This window comes from Sipha flava, unplaced genomic scaffold (genome assembly GCF_003268045.1).
Source record: "Sipha flava isolate LNK unplaced genomic scaffold, YSA_version1 82_pilon_pilon, whole genome shotgun sequence".
In the NCBI taxonomy this organism is placed as follows: domain Eukaryota; kingdom Metazoa; phylum Arthropoda; class Insecta; order Hemiptera; family Aphididae; genus Sipha; species Sipha flava.
Genome location: NW_020273624.1, coordinates 1,504,211 through 1,524,544, shown reverse-complemented (window position 1 = coordinate 1,524,544; position 20,334 = coordinate 1,504,211). Strand labels below are relative to the sequence as shown.

General features: G+C 32.3%; 1 protein-coding gene across 6 annotated transcripts in view; it reads right to left on the bottom strand.

The window, feature by feature from the left end:
- Positions 1-20,334, bottom strand: part of LOC112693228 (Down syndrome cell adhesion molecule-like protein Dscam2) — a 163,169-nt gene that overhangs the window by 66,051 nt on the left and 76,784 nt on the right. For all 6 annotated transcript variants that reach the window (XM_025568208.1, XM_025568210.1, XM_025568205.1 and 3 more), the window contains exons 2-6: positions 8,202-8,534; positions 4,567-4,734; positions 2,432-2,578; positions 1,422-1,539; positions 872-1,067 (exon numbers count right to left, since the gene is read on the bottom strand). In XM_025568208.1, the coding sequence (XP_025423993.1) occupies positions 872-1,067; positions 1,422-1,539; positions 2,432-2,578; positions 4,567-4,734; positions 8,202-8,534 (962 nt within the window). The remainder of the gene's footprint in view (positions 1-871; positions 1,068-1,421; positions 1,540-2,431; positions 2,579-4,566; positions 4,735-8,201; positions 8,535-20,334) is intronic.

Below are 20,334 nucleotides of genomic sequence, written 5' to 3'. Positions count from 1 at the left end.
GCCTGTTACTGTAGGCGATTATTACCTCAGGCGATTATTACCCCCCGGTAAAAATGTTAGGGGGGTAATAATCGCCTGTTACTGTAGGCGATTATTACCTCAGGCGATTATTACCCCCCTCCCCGGTAATAATATAGGGGGTAATAATCGCCTGTGACAACGGGATAACCGTGTACCGTAAACCGTCTACATATTGTACCGCATTTCCTACCACGACGACGTACCAAGTATAGTGAAACCACACGATACCCCAAACAATCACGGGTCTTAGGCTATGCAGATGCCCATGGGCACCTTGAGCTTCGGGATTTTTTTAGTAAGCCAAAAAAAGGCGAGTAAAAACATCAAAAGCTTATTTTGTATGATGACTTTTGTGCAGCCGAAAGATGTGAGTTATTAATTTTAACGAAAAATCTTTTGAAATAATGGGATGAAAAATAACATTTACCTAATGCAATGGCATACAATTAAGCGTTCATCGTTTATTTGAACTTACTGTTTATCAAATTTTTTTTTTCTGTTATTAAGAATTTTTTTTATTTTTATAGGCAGTTGTATTATATGTTAGAGATTAAAATTAAAATTTGTAATTTCTATTATTCGTGGCCCCCGGCCAGATGAGGGCCTTGGGCAAGTGCTCCAAGAGCCCTTAGGCTGAAGTTGGAACTGCACGGGTTTTTTTGAATTATGTATTCCGACAACGCGAATTCGTTTTTCTCGTGTTTCCGGGATCGATAGTCGTCGCGACAATACAGTAGAACGCGCTTTATCTGATAATCGTATTATCACACATCGTATCAGAATTATCGCGTGCATTACATTAAAAATGTACTCCGGACAACTCTAGACTAATTGTCCTCATCCCTTTTACCTGCACTCGGAGCGGCACGACCACGTCCAGCTTGATGTCCGCGCTCGTCTGACCCGCGTCGTTACTGGCCGAGCACCGGTAGGTACCCGAGTCTTCGGGTCTAACCGCCTCGATGGACAGAACTTGGCCAAGTACCCTGGTCCCCGAACCGGTTTCCAGCAGCGTCGGCTCGTTATCGTCCAGCACGTGATACCACCTGTTGTCAAAACAAAATCTTGACTAAATAATCAATATCATACACTCCACCGGGTCACATACGCAGTGATTCGTATTTCTATCGTATATCGCGCGTCTATCATACATTACTACCACTACTACTGAACGACTGCCCCCCGTGGCGAAATTTGTAAACATAATTTTCACCGAATACCACCCTCGGACGAAACCCATCCCTTCGGCGTCGCCGTGACTCTGTTGGAATCCATCCGGTTCTCAAAATGCATGGCATCATCATGATCCATAAGCGCTCGTCTGGTTGACCCTCTGCAACTCGTCCGCAAACTCGTCTAAAGAGCGCGTCCGCCAACCCAAACCTACGTAATACTCATACCTGAAATGAGGGTGCGGACATCCGATAGTGATGCAAGTGAGCACGGCACCTTCGTCCTGGGCAACTCGCACCGAATTCTTGTGCGCGACGATTTCGACCATCTCGTTCCCCGCGGCTTCTGAAACGTTGAGTACAAAACGCCATGTAATATTATTGTTTTAACGTAACACAACAAGATTGTATTGTGTAGTGTATACGTTGCGTCATTATCGTTATCGTACCCGCAATATACAAGTAGAATGCAGCCGGTTCAGAGTATAATCTGTATACAGGAACGGCGCGAGTGGAGGGAAATAGGGGTAGTTGCCCTGGGTCCCCCGCCTCAAATTATAATTAAGGCCCCGCGGTTCTGATTTAACTGAACTTAAATATTTTATTAATAGAAATTATAAGACTCAACATATATTTTGCCCAGGGCCTCACAAACTCTAGCACCGTCACTGTGTGTATATTACACAGCGTGTGTAATACGATGGTGTAAATGCTCGATAGTAACATGTTGTAATATGGTCTACAGAACATGGAACGCGCGACCGTATCACTGTTGTACAGCAGCCTGTAAGTATGGTCGTGTTACCATATACCGCACTCGTGTAAATATATATACTCGTATATATATAATATATATTATAGTCGTGTAACATCTTTCCCATTATCTGGTCGACAGCGTTGTGCGGCGGTTAGTGTCAGGACGCCGGTGCTTTTGTATGTCCATCCATTCGTGTAATCTAGAGTTCTGCCCGCAATCGGTCACCATGGTTACTAACCTACCAGGTTTGTATATTTTCCAGAAAAGGGTTACAATGTTATTATTTTGGTTTTCGGGTCACGTACTAATAATAATTACTGCGAACGAAGTTCACGTCTCGCCACCATCGCCGATGGGCATGTTTCCCATCAAGTCCCATTTTTTTTTTTTTACACCCTTGCTTCCATTAAAACTTGTTCACCTGACCCTAGTGTATATTTACTCGATTTACACCACCCCCGTCGTCATCATTTAATCTTACCGTGTACGACTATGTTGGCCGGCGAGCTGGTTGTCACTTTTCTGGTCAAGGTGTGCATCATTTGGCACGTGTACGACGAGAATTGATCGCTAGACTCCAGATTGTGCACCAACAGCTCACCTGTGTGCATTGCGTGGTATTTACCATCTGCAATACGAAGTAAAAATATGATGTAATTTATGCATGTGAACATAATATTATATGTATTACTGTGCGCAACACGTGTTACTATTTTTGATTTACATCTGATGTATCAATTTATACGAGTGATCTACTTTAATTTTCATAACTAATTGTGTTATTACTATATCATAACCAGCACTAATCGCGTTCGGTAATTTAGTTTGGTAAGAATTGATGTAGTAGGTCTGAAGCTTCGCTAAGATAAGAAGTTGGATTACAATTAGGGATCATATAGACATAGGTTAAAGTAATAATTTTCAAAATGTTGTAGGTTTTGAAAATATTATTAATGATTTAATAATGCAATGAACTAAACCATTTTAAGTGGCAAAAATCCTATCATGTATCATGTAATTCACATTTATTTCATAAGTTTTGAGGTAATTTTCTAATAACTAAAACAATGCTAAGAAAGTAAAATTACTACACTTCTTTCCCTACACTGCCACACCAACCAAATACGTCATTGTAGGTTGAAATAAGATAATATTTTCGAGGAGTATTAAATACATTTTTATTTTTATTTACATTTTTTATCATTGCATTGAAGAAACTATAACTTAATATAACTATAACTATAACTATAACTTATATTATTTTTTATCCTAACTAGGATCTCATAAAATATACTTTTCATCATAATATTATAGTAATATGTAATTATATTATCGATTTTTCAAGTCACATAGAGTGTTTAGAACTGTTATTATTTTACTCTCCATCGTAATATTAAATCGGTTTAGTAATTATTTTAACATATCACATAAGCATATATACATAGCATATGCTTAAGTCAACGAACTGAAACCTACACAAATATTAAAACATACAGCTAGCTGTATATTTAAGACATTGTATGTGTGGTAAATAAACACTGATCATAACGGATTACTTACACAGATAATTATTATCATCACTGTTCGTGGTAGTGGTATACATACATTTATTTTAACACCGTTCAAATGATTGTTATTAAAATACATTTTGAACACATGCTAAAATAATTAGTAGAATAATATCAACTATTATATTTTATTGAACATAAAATTTTTGTGTGAAATTGATTTTAATCACTATGGATTTGGACGTAGAGAGAGTTATTTTTGATGAAAATATTATATTTTACCCAATATTATTGTGTAGTCTCAGTACGGTGATTTATGTTGTCCGAATAAGAGTAGCGTACGTTAACAATGGGGTTTTGGACATAACGATATACAATATTGTCTAGCAGCTGTACAATTTAATGAGGCCTGCATTATTATTGCCCGTATCCTAATCATGGAAATTTTTGATCAATTACATTTGAATTAATTGTTTAACGGCTCGACGATCAAAAAAAATCTTCACCACTTTGGCTGGTGAACAACCGTGAGATATCCGTATACAATAATCGCAATGGTGAATAATAAATAGTAATATTGTTCTTCAAATTCTTAGTTATAATAATAACAATCGATTTTTGATCGTCTACATTGTTGAAAATAAAAAACGCGATTGTAATATTTATGTATTCCGACACGTGGAATAATAGTTAACACATTTATGTAAGCAAATAATAACATTATTCGTGTCTAATATATCGTGCTATACAGTATCTTTTCTCGAAATTATGCATTTGTACTTTGTGATATAATTTTTGATAAATCGTGTTAAATGAGACCATGACTGAGTAATTCAAAACAATAATCTAAACAAAATATTTATACTGTAAATTATAGTAAATATCAAATTAATATCCTGATCAACTAGAGTCTTGGGCAGTTAATTTATCAGTAGTATTAATTGTTAAAATTATATTGTTGTCTGCGATATTTTTTATATGCTTCATAGTATAATTCAACTGGAATATCAAGATTTATAAATGTTATCAGTTATAATTTGATTATATCAATTACGTTATTTCGTATGTCAAGTACCTATTATTAAAACGTATAAATACAATTACAAACCTCCTTGTAAAGACGGATATATATAGAATCCTGGTTCTTGAAGCCAAGATACGACTTTGACTAAGTCTTTCATGAACGTTGGTGTGACGCATTCCAAAACAGCCGTGCATCCTTTAGCTGATCCTCCATTTACCACTCGAACTTCGAGGTTGAAATCTTGAGCCACAACTAAAACCGTACATCGAAAACAGTATTATTAAAAATATTAGTTAATATGATAAACTAATTACAATTTAAGTATAAGCTCAATAGTATTATTTTAATAATAAATTAATAAAGGCATTACTTTAAACATCAGTAATGGAGTTAGAGTTAATTTATTCTCAAAATAGTTTACAAATATTAAAACAAAAAACGGTACTAATATGATAAACATACAAGTTTTAAAAACGAATTATTGAATTTTTGCTATTTAAATTTAATTTCATATTATGCTATCGTGGGTAAATTAGTCTAGATGAAACAACTTGATTTTTTTCATTATTAATGATTGCGTATTCATTTATTCATTTTCATGATTGATTTTATTTTATAGTTAAGTTGATTTAAAAGTATCATTCAATATAAATTCACCATTATTTCATATATAAAATTTGAAATTAATAACATCTAAAACGAAATAATTTTAACGTTAATTTTTATTAAAAATAGTGGAAATTTATTGTTATAAAAAAATATAATGTGTAAGTAGTGCACGGAAGCCCGTAAAAATAGGCATCAGGTATTTAAAGCGTTAAGGGTTATTATATTTCTAGTGTGTCAGTCGAACATCGTATTTTATTTTTTACCTATCATATTTCATAACAAAATCTAACTAAAATTCTTAATATTTTGAAGTACATTTATTCATATACAAATACATAAATTGAATTTCAGAGATAAATATTTGGGGAAAAAAGCATCTAACGGCGAATCAGAAGTTCTATAAGAAAATACATAAATTTATTTCGAAAAGTACGGTGCATAAACCTATATAATTTAGTTCCAAAATTTACAAATATGAAATAACGTGCCGTCGAATCTGATAATTCAATAACATATACTTTACTCAATCATTGACATCTATTGAGACGTATTGAATTTAAATTAAATGTGAAATTAACTCTCATTGTCAATAATTTGTATTGCTTCATGTCGGTTTTAGTTTGAATAATAATTTATACAAAGACGCTAATGAAAACAAAAATACAAAATATACGTTGAATCATTCAATTTTTGTTTTTATTATTTATTTATTACTACTAAACAATATTCCAGAGAATAATAATGATTAAAAATCGGTGAAATAAATTCTATCTGTATAATTTATTGTTTTACGCGAAGAAAAATAGTTGCATTTGGTTTGTTATGATTCTATATTTCAATCAATGTGTACCGAGATAAAAAAAAAAAAACGTTTCAAAGCTATATTAATTTGATGGATAGCTGTAGCTCGTTCAGTCATACAATCTATAGATTGGGTAGATTTCCGTGTCCGGGTGTCTCCGCGTCTACGATAAATAATATTATTTTAAAAGTGCAGCTTTACGAATTCCGTCTACCGAACGGCATGCTTTGCAGGGATCGGGTATCCAAATGACGTGTTATCATGTTGTATGACACCAGACACGACGTGATCAGCACCGTATATGTTATATAATGTAGTAACGAAATAAGAAGAAGCCTATTCAACGGACCCAAAGCTTTTTTTCATTTAAATATCCCAAAAACTAGTTTCATTATCGCCTATTTATACTCGTAGGAATTCGGGATAAAAAGTTGTTTTAAAAACGTTCAAATTTGACGGGATACCAGAAAACACAATGTATAAATAATACTTATGTGTACGAGCATGATTCATTTTTTCCATAATCGAACGCGTGGGGTATCCACGTCGAACCGTTTTTATTCTTTATTTTTATCAAATTTGCTCATAATAATATATTGCAGACAGTAAATAAAGCAAACGAAAGAAAAAAAAAAAATCCCTAGTTGAAAACCTTTTATCATTTTATACTTCAAAACACGCAGCTCTCGCAGATATCGTGCATATCAATATTGCGTTCACGACCGCGTATATTTATTTCACAGATTGAGAATTTTGAATTAAAAACTTTCTTTGTTTACCATGAAAGCATCGAAATCCCTGTACCCGGGCCATTAACGGTTTTTACATTTCAGAACACCATGGATACCTCAATGTTTGAAAATCGAATGGGTATTTCGAATGTTTAGCGCTCGAAGTAATAAACAAACAATTAATTGCATTCGTTAAACAAATAATGTTACTTTACGAACACATGCGAAACGGTTTCTTTGGGACGGTGTAATAATATGCCGTACGCGTTCTGTGAATCGAACTATAATTATATAAATTAAAATGCCGCGGATAAAATTACGGCTAATGTCGACCGTAGCAAATCTAATTTTCCCTAAAGTTTATACTTTATTGATGATTGCATAAATCCATGTCCTACATGCAGGCTAATCGAAACGTATAAATATATGATGCGGATAATACATATAGATGAACTTCTGCAATCCGCAAATCTGTAATTTGTATATTAACACTGCGTGACGAGTTAAATATAATAACTGACTTTACCTTATGAATATTGAACGTATTCAAGCAAAATAGTTATTCTAATTCAAATCTTACCGCCATATCAGAATATTCTAATGTCCAATACATTGTGGCATACCGTTGCCATTTCAATAGTCAGTTGATAGAAATTATGTTTACAGTTATTATAATAACCATAAAAAAACACAGTAAGTCTACATATACAACTAAATAGTAGTTGAAGCTGAATTAAAATTACCTAATAAAAAAAAAAAAAAATTATAATAATAATATTTACTAATGATAAACATATTATTGAAAATGATTCTATAATCCAATATATATAAAAGAACGTTTTTTTGTTCAATTTGTGATGACACTATTTAAATATAACTATTTTCGCAGAATTGTCCTAAATACTATCCTGAGTGTCACTACGTCACCTTATTTTTCATTTTTTTTTATATTATGGTAGGGAGAGGAGGATTGCATTATTATATTCCGATTTTGTGTCGACATTATTTAACATTTTTCCAAAAACCTCTCTCCCTTTTCTCCGACAAAAAAATTAAAAATCGAGCGACGTGACGACACTCAGAAAGGTATTTGGAATAACTCTGTGAAAAAAAAAATTAGAAAAATGTTAAATAATGTCGTCATAAAATTGGAATATAAAAAAGGCTTGTTCTTTTATACATACAAGGATAGTACATGGAACAATACACTTCGATTAAATATACATTGTACTTAATATTTTAATTTTCAATCGTTCTTTACTACACGACGCCAAACGGATTTGCACGAACAAATCGTGTGTAATTATGCGCATCCACACATAAGATAGAATACGGGATCGGTTTTAAAAGGAAATCGACCTCGTTTCGTCTTTTAAGGTTGATACATTTATTTTTATTTTTTTCGCACCGTTTAATGTTTATTTTATAGAAACACCGCACGTGGTGGAATAGTAGTAGCTAGGAATTTCTTTCAATAGCATGTAACGCAATTCCGGACACCCAACGGCTGCGGACCAAGAAAGTCAATATTGGAAAGCAACGTTCCGTGAACGTGTTAGTGTTCCGTGTACACTCACCAGCTCTGACGTGCACGTCGCGGCTGACGATCGCTCCGACGTCGTTGGTGGCCAGGCACCGATATACCGCGCTGTGCACGTCCTGCCTGTACATGGCCGGCGTGAAGGGCAGCAGGGCTAGCGTGCCGTTGGACATGTCCTGCCGCAGGGACGGTACGTCTGACACGGGCGTTCCGTCAGCCGTTAGCCACCGGATGTGCGGCGCCGGATTTCCAGCCGCGGTGCAGTCGATCCACGCGCCCGTCGTGTTGGAGAACTCGTACTTGCCCGGTGGTTCCAGCAGGAAAGACGGACCCGTGAAATCCGAAGACATCGGCGCGTATGACAGCAGCGCTGTGGAAACGACAAAAATGCATTCACATTAGTATTAATTGATGGCGATCGTGTTGGATCAATGTAATCTAAAATCGGTCAACGGCCAACACCGATCGGTATACACTTATTGCGGTGCGACGCACGTCACTTTAAGGTTCTTAAAATATTTTATTATCAAACAAAAATCGTTCCCGATGTATACGCACTGTAAATGATAATGATATAACCAATCCAATCAAAGGCTGATTGAAGAATAATATTGTCTAGTAGCACACAGGAGTTTAATAGGTCGTTTAGTGTAAACAAATATTTAAATTTTTTTTGATGAATACGCTAATGTCATATCATCTAATGTACCTATTTAAAAGAAATGTGATTTTTTCATACGTTTTTTATTTGTCGTACAATTCATTAGATTTATATTGTTGCGCTTAAATGTATGCGATTAGTCCAAAGGTAAGTTTTGCACCGGATTGATCATAAGCGTTAAAGTCCGCTTGTGTAAATTAAATATATTTGCGAAAAATGCAATTTAGTTTTTTTTTTTTTTTATAGCTCAAGGAAACTACCGAAAAATCTTCAATGGTACAGTTTACATACCACGTTAAATTTTCAATTTGATCTAGTACAGTAAAAATTTATCTATACAGATTCTTGGTGGGTTCGCTGCTTAATACTAGTGGTATTTGCATGACTGGCTGTCCTAGAATATAAAACAAGGGTGCCCAAATTTAGGCTCGCGGGCCACGAGGTGGCCCGTCAACGCTTTTGGATTTGCCCGCCAACAACTTGATGTTGTTATCAACATCAGATTTATCACCAGATATTGAAAAATTATTAGCTAATAAGTCTCTTCAAAGGTCTCATTGATGTTTTTTTTAAATATTATTAAAAATTAAAACATGTGAAATTTAAAATGTTGTTTAATTTAAATACCTATTTTTCCTATCTAATTAAGTATCTATTGAAAATAGAATTTTGGATAAATTATAAGTGTAAGAAAGTTTTGTTCATAACATGGCCCACCAGCTAAATGTAATTGCAATCAGAGTGTCCGAATTGGTTCCCGGATTGATACGAAGGGTATATCCGAGTTGGTTCCCGGGTCAAAATATTTTCTTTTTTCCTTCCCATTTTATACAGACTTAGAACTGTATGTATATATAACATTGATTTTTTTTTACTTTAATTTGTATAATTATATTCTTATAATAATAGAATAAACATAATATTAATTCGTCAATTTATTTTTAAGTATTATTCTTATCATTTTTTGTATTATTGAGGTAAAAATTTATAACAAACAATACAATAAGTTTTTTATTTTTTTCACTGTACATAAATTCCATATTCGAAAATATTAAAATACAAATACAATCACTTATACAAACACTTTGCGGTTATTACGGCGGATTACTGAATGCCGTACTGACTTATAAGTACGACTAGATATCCGTCAATATCGATAATATAATGCCTGTTTTATCACGGTTTTTATCTAAATGATAATTTATTTCATCTTATCCATTCCGAAATTCGTACTTATCAATCCACCTTGGTACTTATAAAGATGGGAATTATAATATAGATTTATAATAAAGATGTCAATTTTTAGGTATGGGAACCAATTCGGATGCAGCCATTGCAATTATAGCCCGCTTCCAAAATAAATTGGGCACCCTTGATATAAAACATAATCTATGTATCTAAATACAATTCCAATAACTCTCACTCCGTGACTGATCAGTGTACCTATAGTCAAAACTATCATACCAATTAATTTGAAATTTTGAGAGAATGTACTAATTATAATTTATTTATTGATTTTGCCACGTTGCCGCGTTTTAGGCCCCGGGATAGACGTATAATTTTTTCAATTTTCGATTACCTAAGAAAAATCCTATTATGTTTAATTTGTTTATATTAATAATTATGGATTTAGAGGCGTATAAGTAAACTATGTATAGATATAAAGACAAAAAATAAATATACCGATGACATATACGACGATTTTGCATTTTTCTTTAATCTAATATTTTTTTTACATAGAAATAGTAATTGTTTTGATTTAAAATAGTAAAACATTTCTCAGGTTATACTGGGTAATAATTCAGGTAATTATGTTGTATTATATTTTAGACTACTGACATTATTACAAAAATCTTGACAATTTTGATTATTATGGTCTCTGGATTGTGAATATTATCTGTGTTAATGTTCGAGCTAAATGAACATTTGTTTACCTAATAAATATTTTTTCAAAAAGACGTAATTTGATTTGTTTGATTATAAAACGAGTATGTATTACCTACATTTAAAATTACTACATATATTTTTCGAGTTGATAAACAAAAAATCAATACTAAATAGGCTTCCAAAATGCTCAGATATCAATTGTTATGCACATGGACCTATAAAAGTATACTAACTGTACAACGGAAAATTAAAAATTAATTTTTGAGGAAAGTAGATTTTAAAAATCGTATACTTTCATCAGTGGTATGTGTGGCTGTAGCTATAATAAAATCTATGTAGGTATGTATAGCTATACAGTTCTTTTTGCAAGATCAATAAAGATGATTATAAGTCTTTTATATTCTGTTGCACGTCGGATTTAGGATAATGCGTTTTCAATAGGTATCCGAATCATATTAACTGGAAAGCTGTGAATAGATAGGTATCAAGTATATGAGTGCACATACGGGTAAATAAAAAAGGACAGAAAAATAGCAATGGACTCGTGGTTGATAGTTGATGGTATTTCCTTCCGGAGTTTATGGATTCGGTCACGCACGAAATGTCAATATTTGTTTGCGAAAAGTTAGTTTTACCGTTGGCGAAAAAAAAAATAAAAGTAAGAAAAATCGACATAAAAAAATAAAACTCGGACGTGTTGCATTCATTTAACACACCGAATGCCATTGAAATGATATTTATTTATTTTGTACGTCAATTAAACGTAATGAAAATTTCATGTCGAGTGACAACTTTAGTGGTAATATACGTCATACAGCCGAAGGAAAACTAATGTAGACGTATCAAAAAATGATTATAAACGTAGGTACATAACATATAAATAAATATTATTCCTACGGTAATTTTGATAATCGTCAACGTTGCGATGTACATGAAACGTAGGGTAGACATTTCCCAAATTTCAAGCTAGAAAGACGTCCTAAGAACGTTTTGGGGTAGGTTACAAAATATTTTGTGATTTTCTGGTAATGAAAAATTATTTTTGATTCGGTTACACTTTTTTTTTTTTTTTTTAAATTATTATTTAATTATAGCACGGTTGTACCTAGTTGATGGACCTCTCGAGTTGTTCGTGTTGATAAAGTGAGATAAATATCTACAGAAAAAGAGGAGAAAATTAGTGCGCGAAAAAATACACTTAAAAGAACAATTTGGATAGATGCTCTGAACTCTAGGGTGTAGAATATTGATTTACACTTAACGCCGGATTAAAGTTACCCCGGGGGTTAAAAGTGATGGAATGCATATTTTTATCGCATGTATACCCTAACAAGTGTGTATATACACACGCATAATGTACAATGTATACGATATTATACTGTCTGCTGGTTTGCAGTGGTGGTAAGTGTATATGAGTATATTACAGTGTTTTTATTTCAACCAATAAACCGTATCGAACGGTCGTATATGTATTTTTTTTTATTTTTTTCACCGGAACATAACGTTTTACAGCCTTACGAAATGAATATTTCTCTTCACTATTGTTATTATACACGCGTGTAAGGAGCGACTACAAGATTCGATTGAAAACGTACTATTATTTTTTCGTGTTAACAGTTTTATTGTTCATCAGTAGAAGTAGTATGCACGCGTTCGATTTAATTAATTTACATTCCCCATCCCACAACCCCCTTCATCTGTATAATTTGTAATGTTGTACATTATTGTTGCGTGCTGTAGAGTTTTACAGTCGTATAGGTGCAGTGACGCATCAATATTGCGACTAATTGGAAAAAATTAAAATTACAATTATATTCACCAATATAGTGATCGGTGTGACATATTTTGATGTATTCATCTCGAAATCGGACACGGTATATAAATGTATAAAAAATTACAAAAAAATCATCAACTATTGAGAACTTTAATCAAATTAATTTTACAACTACGGTGCTGCTGTGGTACGCAACGAATAAATATATCAAATACAATGTTGAAGATTACAAAATGTAAATCATTATGTCAATATGTATACAAACTCACACTATACGCTTTGTAATGCGAAAAGATGAGCAGCCGATCGTGATATATACATAACTATCATTCGTTTGAACGTTGTATTCTAATTGGAAGCAATATATGAGTGGGTTTTACTACAGCATACGTACAATATAATAAACGTTAAAAAGAAATTAGACGAGTATACATTTTCGACATTTCGCAAACGAATAAAAATGAAAATGTAATAAAAATGTTAAAAAAACTGCGCATGACTGTCCGTGCTAAAATAATAAAAGTATATTTACTTCTCAAATATAAAATGTTTTTATTGTGAATAACTTTTTTTGTTATCGATCCGTAAAAATCCATTAAAATTATTATAATTTTTCATAACCTACTATCCATCTAAAAGTTAAAAAAAAAAAATAATAAATAAAATGATTAATCACGTAATAATAAATGCATTGAAACGTACATACGACAATAAGCGTAACGGTTATGCTGTCATTATTTGAAATACTATACATGTAGGAACTCGATTTTCATTAAAATTGCCCAAATAATGAATAAGTTTTCAGGAGGGGTGAAGGTGGGTAGGGTGTAAAAAGAATATGCCCTGCGATGACTCGTATTTATAGTTTATATTTATAGTTCTACTCGTATTTCGATCAGACTGTTAGAGATATACCGTTGCAGTCGATTATTGAACAAAAACGAAAATGTTATACATATATGTATGACAATATGATTTGATTTCTATAAATAATTTTTTTTTTGCTCCGCTATATATACGCCGAATACAGTAGACCAGCGTTTCTCAAAGTGTCGGTCGTCAGTCAATTTTTGGTGGGTCACGAACATTTTTTGAATTATATAGATTCCAAGGAATTTATGTTAAACTAATCAGTCCACTTAATTTTTTTTCTAAATATTGTAGTAATATAGTACCAAAAATTACGTGGGAAATAAAATTTATAATTATTATTTAATATTAATTCGTCGTATATTTATTTATTACAATGGGTATTAATTCGTCTTTATTGGAAAAATTCTGCGATAAAATACAATAAAGTCGCAGTTCGATAACAACGACTATCAGTCGTTGATTCAATATTAGTCATAAATAGGACTCGGATTTTGTAGCAAATGCTTCTTTTGAGGGGAGTGTGATAGAAATTAATTCTTATACGAATATATAAATACGTTTTTGAATCGTTCTGATTTTAATGAAGTAAATTTTTTTTTGCTTTTTTTTGCTTTTTTCCACAAAACCTGCTTTTTATTGCTTTTTCTCCTATTTGGTTATTTTTTCTTGATTTTTACATATTTTTCTTGAAAACGTAGCTTATTTCTATGTATATTATACGTCTTAGACTATATACATACAGTTAAAGAATTCAGCGAGAATGCCCAGTGTATGAATGTTGTAAAAAAGCTTATAAAAGGTCAGTCTTTACATTCAAATCTTGTCTACATTACAACAAATTTTGGATTTATTTCACATGTAATTACACAATTAGAAAAAAGAAGAATTTTTTTATTTTTGTTTCAAGTATTTGCTGTAATTATATATTAATTTTTTTTTTTTTTAGGCGAAACCTTAGCAAAAAGTATAGGTATTGTGTTAGAAGCAAAACAAAAGTCAGAAGAAGCTAATGGTGAAGTAGCGAAATTGATTTTAGAAAAGTGCAATCGTGTTTTTTTAAAGAATAATGGATGGGCAGAACTTCAAAAAGTTAATTTGATTCATGATGGCACTGCACTAAACGTAAAAGTGAAACAGTATAATTCAAATGATTTAGTTTATATGAAATATGCACCGATTACATCGGTTGACGTAGAAAGGTCTTTTTCTCTGTACAAAAATATATTAGCATCTAATAGAATGAGTTTTAATAAAAGTAACTTGACTAAATATATGGTCGTAAATTCCTTTTTTAATATTTAATTTTATGTTTAATTGAAATCTGTTTTTTTAGAATTAAATTAATAAATGCTTTTTTTTGCTTTTTTTGACTACTTAAAATAATTTTTGAGGATTTATTTTGCTACAAAATCCGAGCTCTAGTCATTAAGTTGTACCCATAGACTCTATACTAAGTACTAGTACTAGTATAAGGTTTTTGGTTGTACCACACATATGAGTATAATTTAATATAATATTCATATAATCTGTGGTTGTACCAGCGTTGTTATTTTATTTACCGTTTAAGCAAGTTTATAATACGAGTGTTTTTGCGTTCATATTGGTGTTATTTCTGCGAAAAAATATCAACTAAATCTTGATAATGGATAAATAGTTGATGAATAAGCGAACATTTGAAACAAATGAAGATGAACTTAAACTTCGAATAAAATTCAAAACGAAAAAAAGTGACGAGAAATTATGATTCAAAATACTTAAAAATTGGTTTTTCTTGGAATGAAGATAATGATGATCCACGATAACAGTGTATTATTTGTTATGAAATACTTGCAAACGAAAGTATGTGTTTTAATAAATTACGTCGACATATTGAGACTAAGCCATTGTTTTATTTTGAATTAAATCTGAAAGAACTAAAAACGTCAAAAACAAAAATTAAGCAGTTTACCAAGGTTAATGAAAAAGCTATGTACGCTTCGTACCTTATAAGTTTACGAATCGCAAAATCTGGTAAACCTTACACAATCGGAGAGAATTTAGTGTAGCCAGCAATAAAAAATGCAGTTGGAGTGATGTTCTGTGACAAGAGTTCAAAAGATGTTGAAATTATACCACTATCAAATGATACAGTTGCACTAATGTGTAAAGTAGCATTAATGAAAATTAAATTCAAAGAGTTCGTATAAGTAGATTTTTCTCGTTACAACTGGATGAATTTACCGATGTTCAAGGCTTATGTTAGCTGCTTGTATTCATACGTTATATATGGAACAACACTGCAATATTCACAGAGAGGTTTTAGTATCAAAACACATGCCAGATAACTTAAAAAACGTTTTGAACACCTGTGAAAATAGCCAACTTTATTAAAACTAGACCATTAAAATCACGCTTGTTTGAAAAGTTGTGTGAGGAGATGGGAAATTCTCATAGATCACTTATTTTGCAGACTGATGTACGTTGGCTGTCAAAAGGGAAAGGATTAACACGACTTGTGGAACTCCGTGAAGAAGTTGCATTGTTTCTAGAAGAAAAAACTGATTTGGCACACTCTTTGTACAACGAAGAATTTATTCTGAAGTTCATGTATTTAGCCGATATATTTTTGAAACTAAATTAGCTAAATTTATACTTACAAGAACACAAGGAGCCGATATATTTGCAGTTCAGGATAAAATTAAAGGTTTTATGAAAAACTTACTTTATGGCAAAACAACATTAAAAAGCAAAATTATGATTGCTTTGAAACATTTCAAACTTTCATATCTGAAAATGATATACAAGTAGCTGATGACATAGTTAACCATATCAGTTTGCATTTAATTTTGTTGAAAGATAATTTTAATTTTTACTTTCTTGAAGAAATTAAAAAATACGAACGAAATAGCTTATAGGGTTGTGAATCCGTTTCAGAAAGCAGTATCCACTGGGATATCAACAAAAGCCGATGAAGAACTTATTGATTTATAAGAAGATTCTTCTTTAAAACTTCAATTCAACCGCAATAATGTGATTCAGTTTTAGTTGTCATTTCAACAATCATTTCCAATTCTTTCAGCTAAAGCTATAAAAATATTACTCCCATTCTCATCTTCATACATGTGTGAAGTTCGATTTTCGGCAATGGTGGGCATCATAAACAAACATCGGAACAAGCTAAACTTATCAAACTTCTTACGTTTGAAAATAACTAAAATTGACGTCAATGTCAATGCTGTTATTAACCATAACAGAAAACAAGCACACATTTCGCATACATCTCATTATTAAAAGTACATTTGTAAAAATATATTAATTATAAACCTATAAAGTACTAAATACCTAATAAAAATGTATACATATTTATATAATACAAATTTTATTTTTTACTACTTTTTGAAAAATGAAATCATGTAGGTCGCGGTACTAATAAGATTGAGAACCACTGCAGTAGTCTAAAGTAGTGCAGCCAAAGGGGCTATTGTCGTGTTTATATTTATGTAATAAACTAGTATACTACTATTTGGTATTTAAATATTTTAAAACTTTGGCACTAACTAAATGTTGACAGATAATAGGTGTTTGTCATTGATAAACACATAAGCGTATTACTTCTACCGTGATTATTACTATTTTTTTTAGTAATTGCCTTGAACGTTATGGTGACTCTCGTCTAACACTTACATTTTATAATCACTAGTTTTTATATCATGTATGTCATGGTGATGCCACCGCAGTTGACAAAATTTAACTTTAATTTACTATTAATATTATTATTATTTAAAATTTAATATGTATTATTAAAAATATTTTAAAATGCTGGAATTACATTTTTAAATTTAGTGGCGAGGGAGGGGAGAGTTATGAGTAAACTCTCAAAATCTTTCCTACCTAACCTACCCAAATATGTGTTTAGCCTCTTCCATTTAAAAATCCTGGTTACGCCACTGGTAGAAAATTGCATTCGACAACCGTGTTGTAAGATTATTATTGTCGTAGAAAACAATAAATAATTATCATAGCAGAATTTTATTACCAAAGTCCATTGGAGGAAAAATAATTCGAGTTATCAAACAAATCGAGTGTGCAGAAAATCGCGTACTGATAATACCGATAAATGTATCTTATTTGTTGACTTATCGAAAACGTCGAATGATTGGTTCGTCGAAACTCCATTGAAAATATATTTGTTTAAAGTTTTTATATAAATAATAATACGTGTTTCCGTTTTACATTCGTAAACAATATTATCTATCTTTATCGTTGTTATTTATTCGAACAGTGAAGTAAACGTGAGATGAGTTCATAAAATGTTTAATAAAAAACGTATTACGCTACATAAGTTACGGAGCAATTGTTTTTAAATCTCACAAAATTGTTAAAGATATAAACAAGTCAACCGTAAAAAGTATTCTCCGTACGTAATCATGTCGTTGTTAGTTTAAGAGATTCCGTCCTTTTACACATACGTGGATATATCGCGATCAAATTCTACACGACATCGTTTTATATATGACACTTGACAATTTGTTGGAGTTAAAACGGAAAGAGTTGCGAAAAAAAAATCCGTCAAGTAAATAACCAAGGATCACTCTTAATATATATATATATATTTATTATATACATGAATTGATTTATTCACGGGGTTATAAAAAATCCCAATGAGTGTTCAATCGTTTTACGATCGTGTGTAAATGAAAAGTTGTATACGTGATTAGCGGGACGAAGTTAATTAATAAGCTAAGGTTAAAAAAAAAAAAAAAATTAAAAAAAAAGCTAACGCGTAAAAAACTAGTATTAACCAAGTTAAAACTGTCATACGAAGTTTACACTATTATGGTATATTATTATGTATTATTATAGTTTATCCAATTCAGCCGTGAACAAAAAAGTAAAGGTTTTCAATTGTTTGGTTGAATATTCAAAATAACATTTAACTCACATTTTCTCAACCCACTCATCTTAAATAAATATTCCTTATTCCGGACAACTCTTCACGATGTCTCAAATGACGTAGGATTTCCTTGAAGTTTAATCCAAAACCAAATATATTAAGGTCTTATCGCCGGATGATTTCCCTTGTTCATGATTGTTAAATTGTTTTAGCTAATAATGTGTATTATTCAAAATGTACAGATTGTATATGTTTTTTATTAAAAAAAAAAAAAAAAAAACATTACTTTCAACGCGTATTATTCTGCGCGACATGGGAGGTTAGTTGACGGTAACTGGTATGGATTATATTATGCCACGTCAAATTATTATTTTAACAAATTTTTCTTTTTTCTCCCTCAAAAGTACATATTACAGAGAAATGGATTTTTCGTTGACACATCATTTTTTTTATTTCATCAAGTAATTTAATTTTATACAGAATATCTTGGACCATCGTGTCTACGCGTTTCGTGTATATTTAAAACGCTCAATCCACTCTAGAGTGTTCTGTAATATTTTGCGAAAAACTAAATAATAATATTGATTATAAACAGCTTTTGATGGGAAACTTTATGCGAACGGTTTTCGCCCCACGAGCATCGCGTTATGTCGATACATATTTCATGACTGAATTACGCGTTTTTACGGTAATACCGTTTTGTTTTTTTGTAAATTGATTCTGCGGAAATTGTGATTCCCACGTCAATCAAAATCGCGAAGAGGTAACATGTTTTTAACGTCATCGAAGATTTTGCTATTAGCAAGCCCTCACTGTACGCACCACCCGAACAATCGTTTATTTTAAGTTTAATTATATAATTTAATTTTGAAATAATAACAGGTAATAATATTCATAAATCGATTCATTGCCCTTTTCAACCGTCTAACCATTGACCAGACGTCGGTCCGCGTTGCCCGTCGTCCGTTCATCGTGCAAATCCATCGCCAACCGCACACACGTATCTCGTGGACACAAGGGGGTGGCTATGGGGGCTGAAACTAGATATTAGGTAGAAACATATCGGTCGTAGGTACTTGAAATGTTTAAAAATTTAGATGTCAGAAAAACTTTGTACAAATCGACACGCGCAACAAATTACAGCGGTAACTCATTAAATTATTTTTTATATTTCTAGATCCGTGATCTTGTTTCGGTCGTGCGTAATCGATACCGTTCGGACGGGATCCCGCGGGTCCGGCCGATCTACCCTGGTTGCTTTTTGCCCAGCACGTGTGTTCCAAAGAATTATACGGTATTTCAATCATGCGTGGGCAACACCGAGGTACGCGATTAAACGGAAACTCATCGTTCGGCGCCCACTGCAAGAGTTGAAAATAAAATAAAATATTCTTCATGAAATTATAATTCGTTTACGAACTATTACGGTTATCTCGGAAAATATAACGCTCCAAAATGTTTGAAGTCCATACTTGTTAAGCATCGAAAATAAATCTTATTAAACGACAAACACATACTGACGCTAGATACACCAACACCTCTCTTAATGCAAACTAAATATGTACAAAAAATTCCATTCATGTAATCATTATGACCGAAAAACTTGCGTTGTACGACATGGCATACGATTGGGCGTGTTGGTGACGGTTTTAACTGTAAGAACCAGAAACGATGTACGTTTATGACCATGGAGACGCTTCTCATCACATGACAACTGGTGTGCCAGAAGGTCGCCGAGTCGTTGACAATATTCATAGGACGCAGTGGATCACGACACTGCGCAGCGGGCAGACGAAAATCGTTCGATCCAGACGTCCGAGTGGTCGGTCTAGAGCAGCCATACTCAACCTTTTTTTTCATTTGGACCACATAAAATATATTTATAAGTTTTAAAACTTATATTTTATCATCAATTTAGTGAGTTCTGTTTGGGCCACATATAAATCGTTGGAGGGCCGCAGATTGAGTATCTTTGACGAAATCGTCCACCAAGAATCCAGAGAGATGAAAACTAACACCGTCTGATGGAGCAACGCTCGACGAATATTTCGGCTTAAATGTTTCCGAGGATAACGCAATCGTTTCCGAATGAAATATAGAAA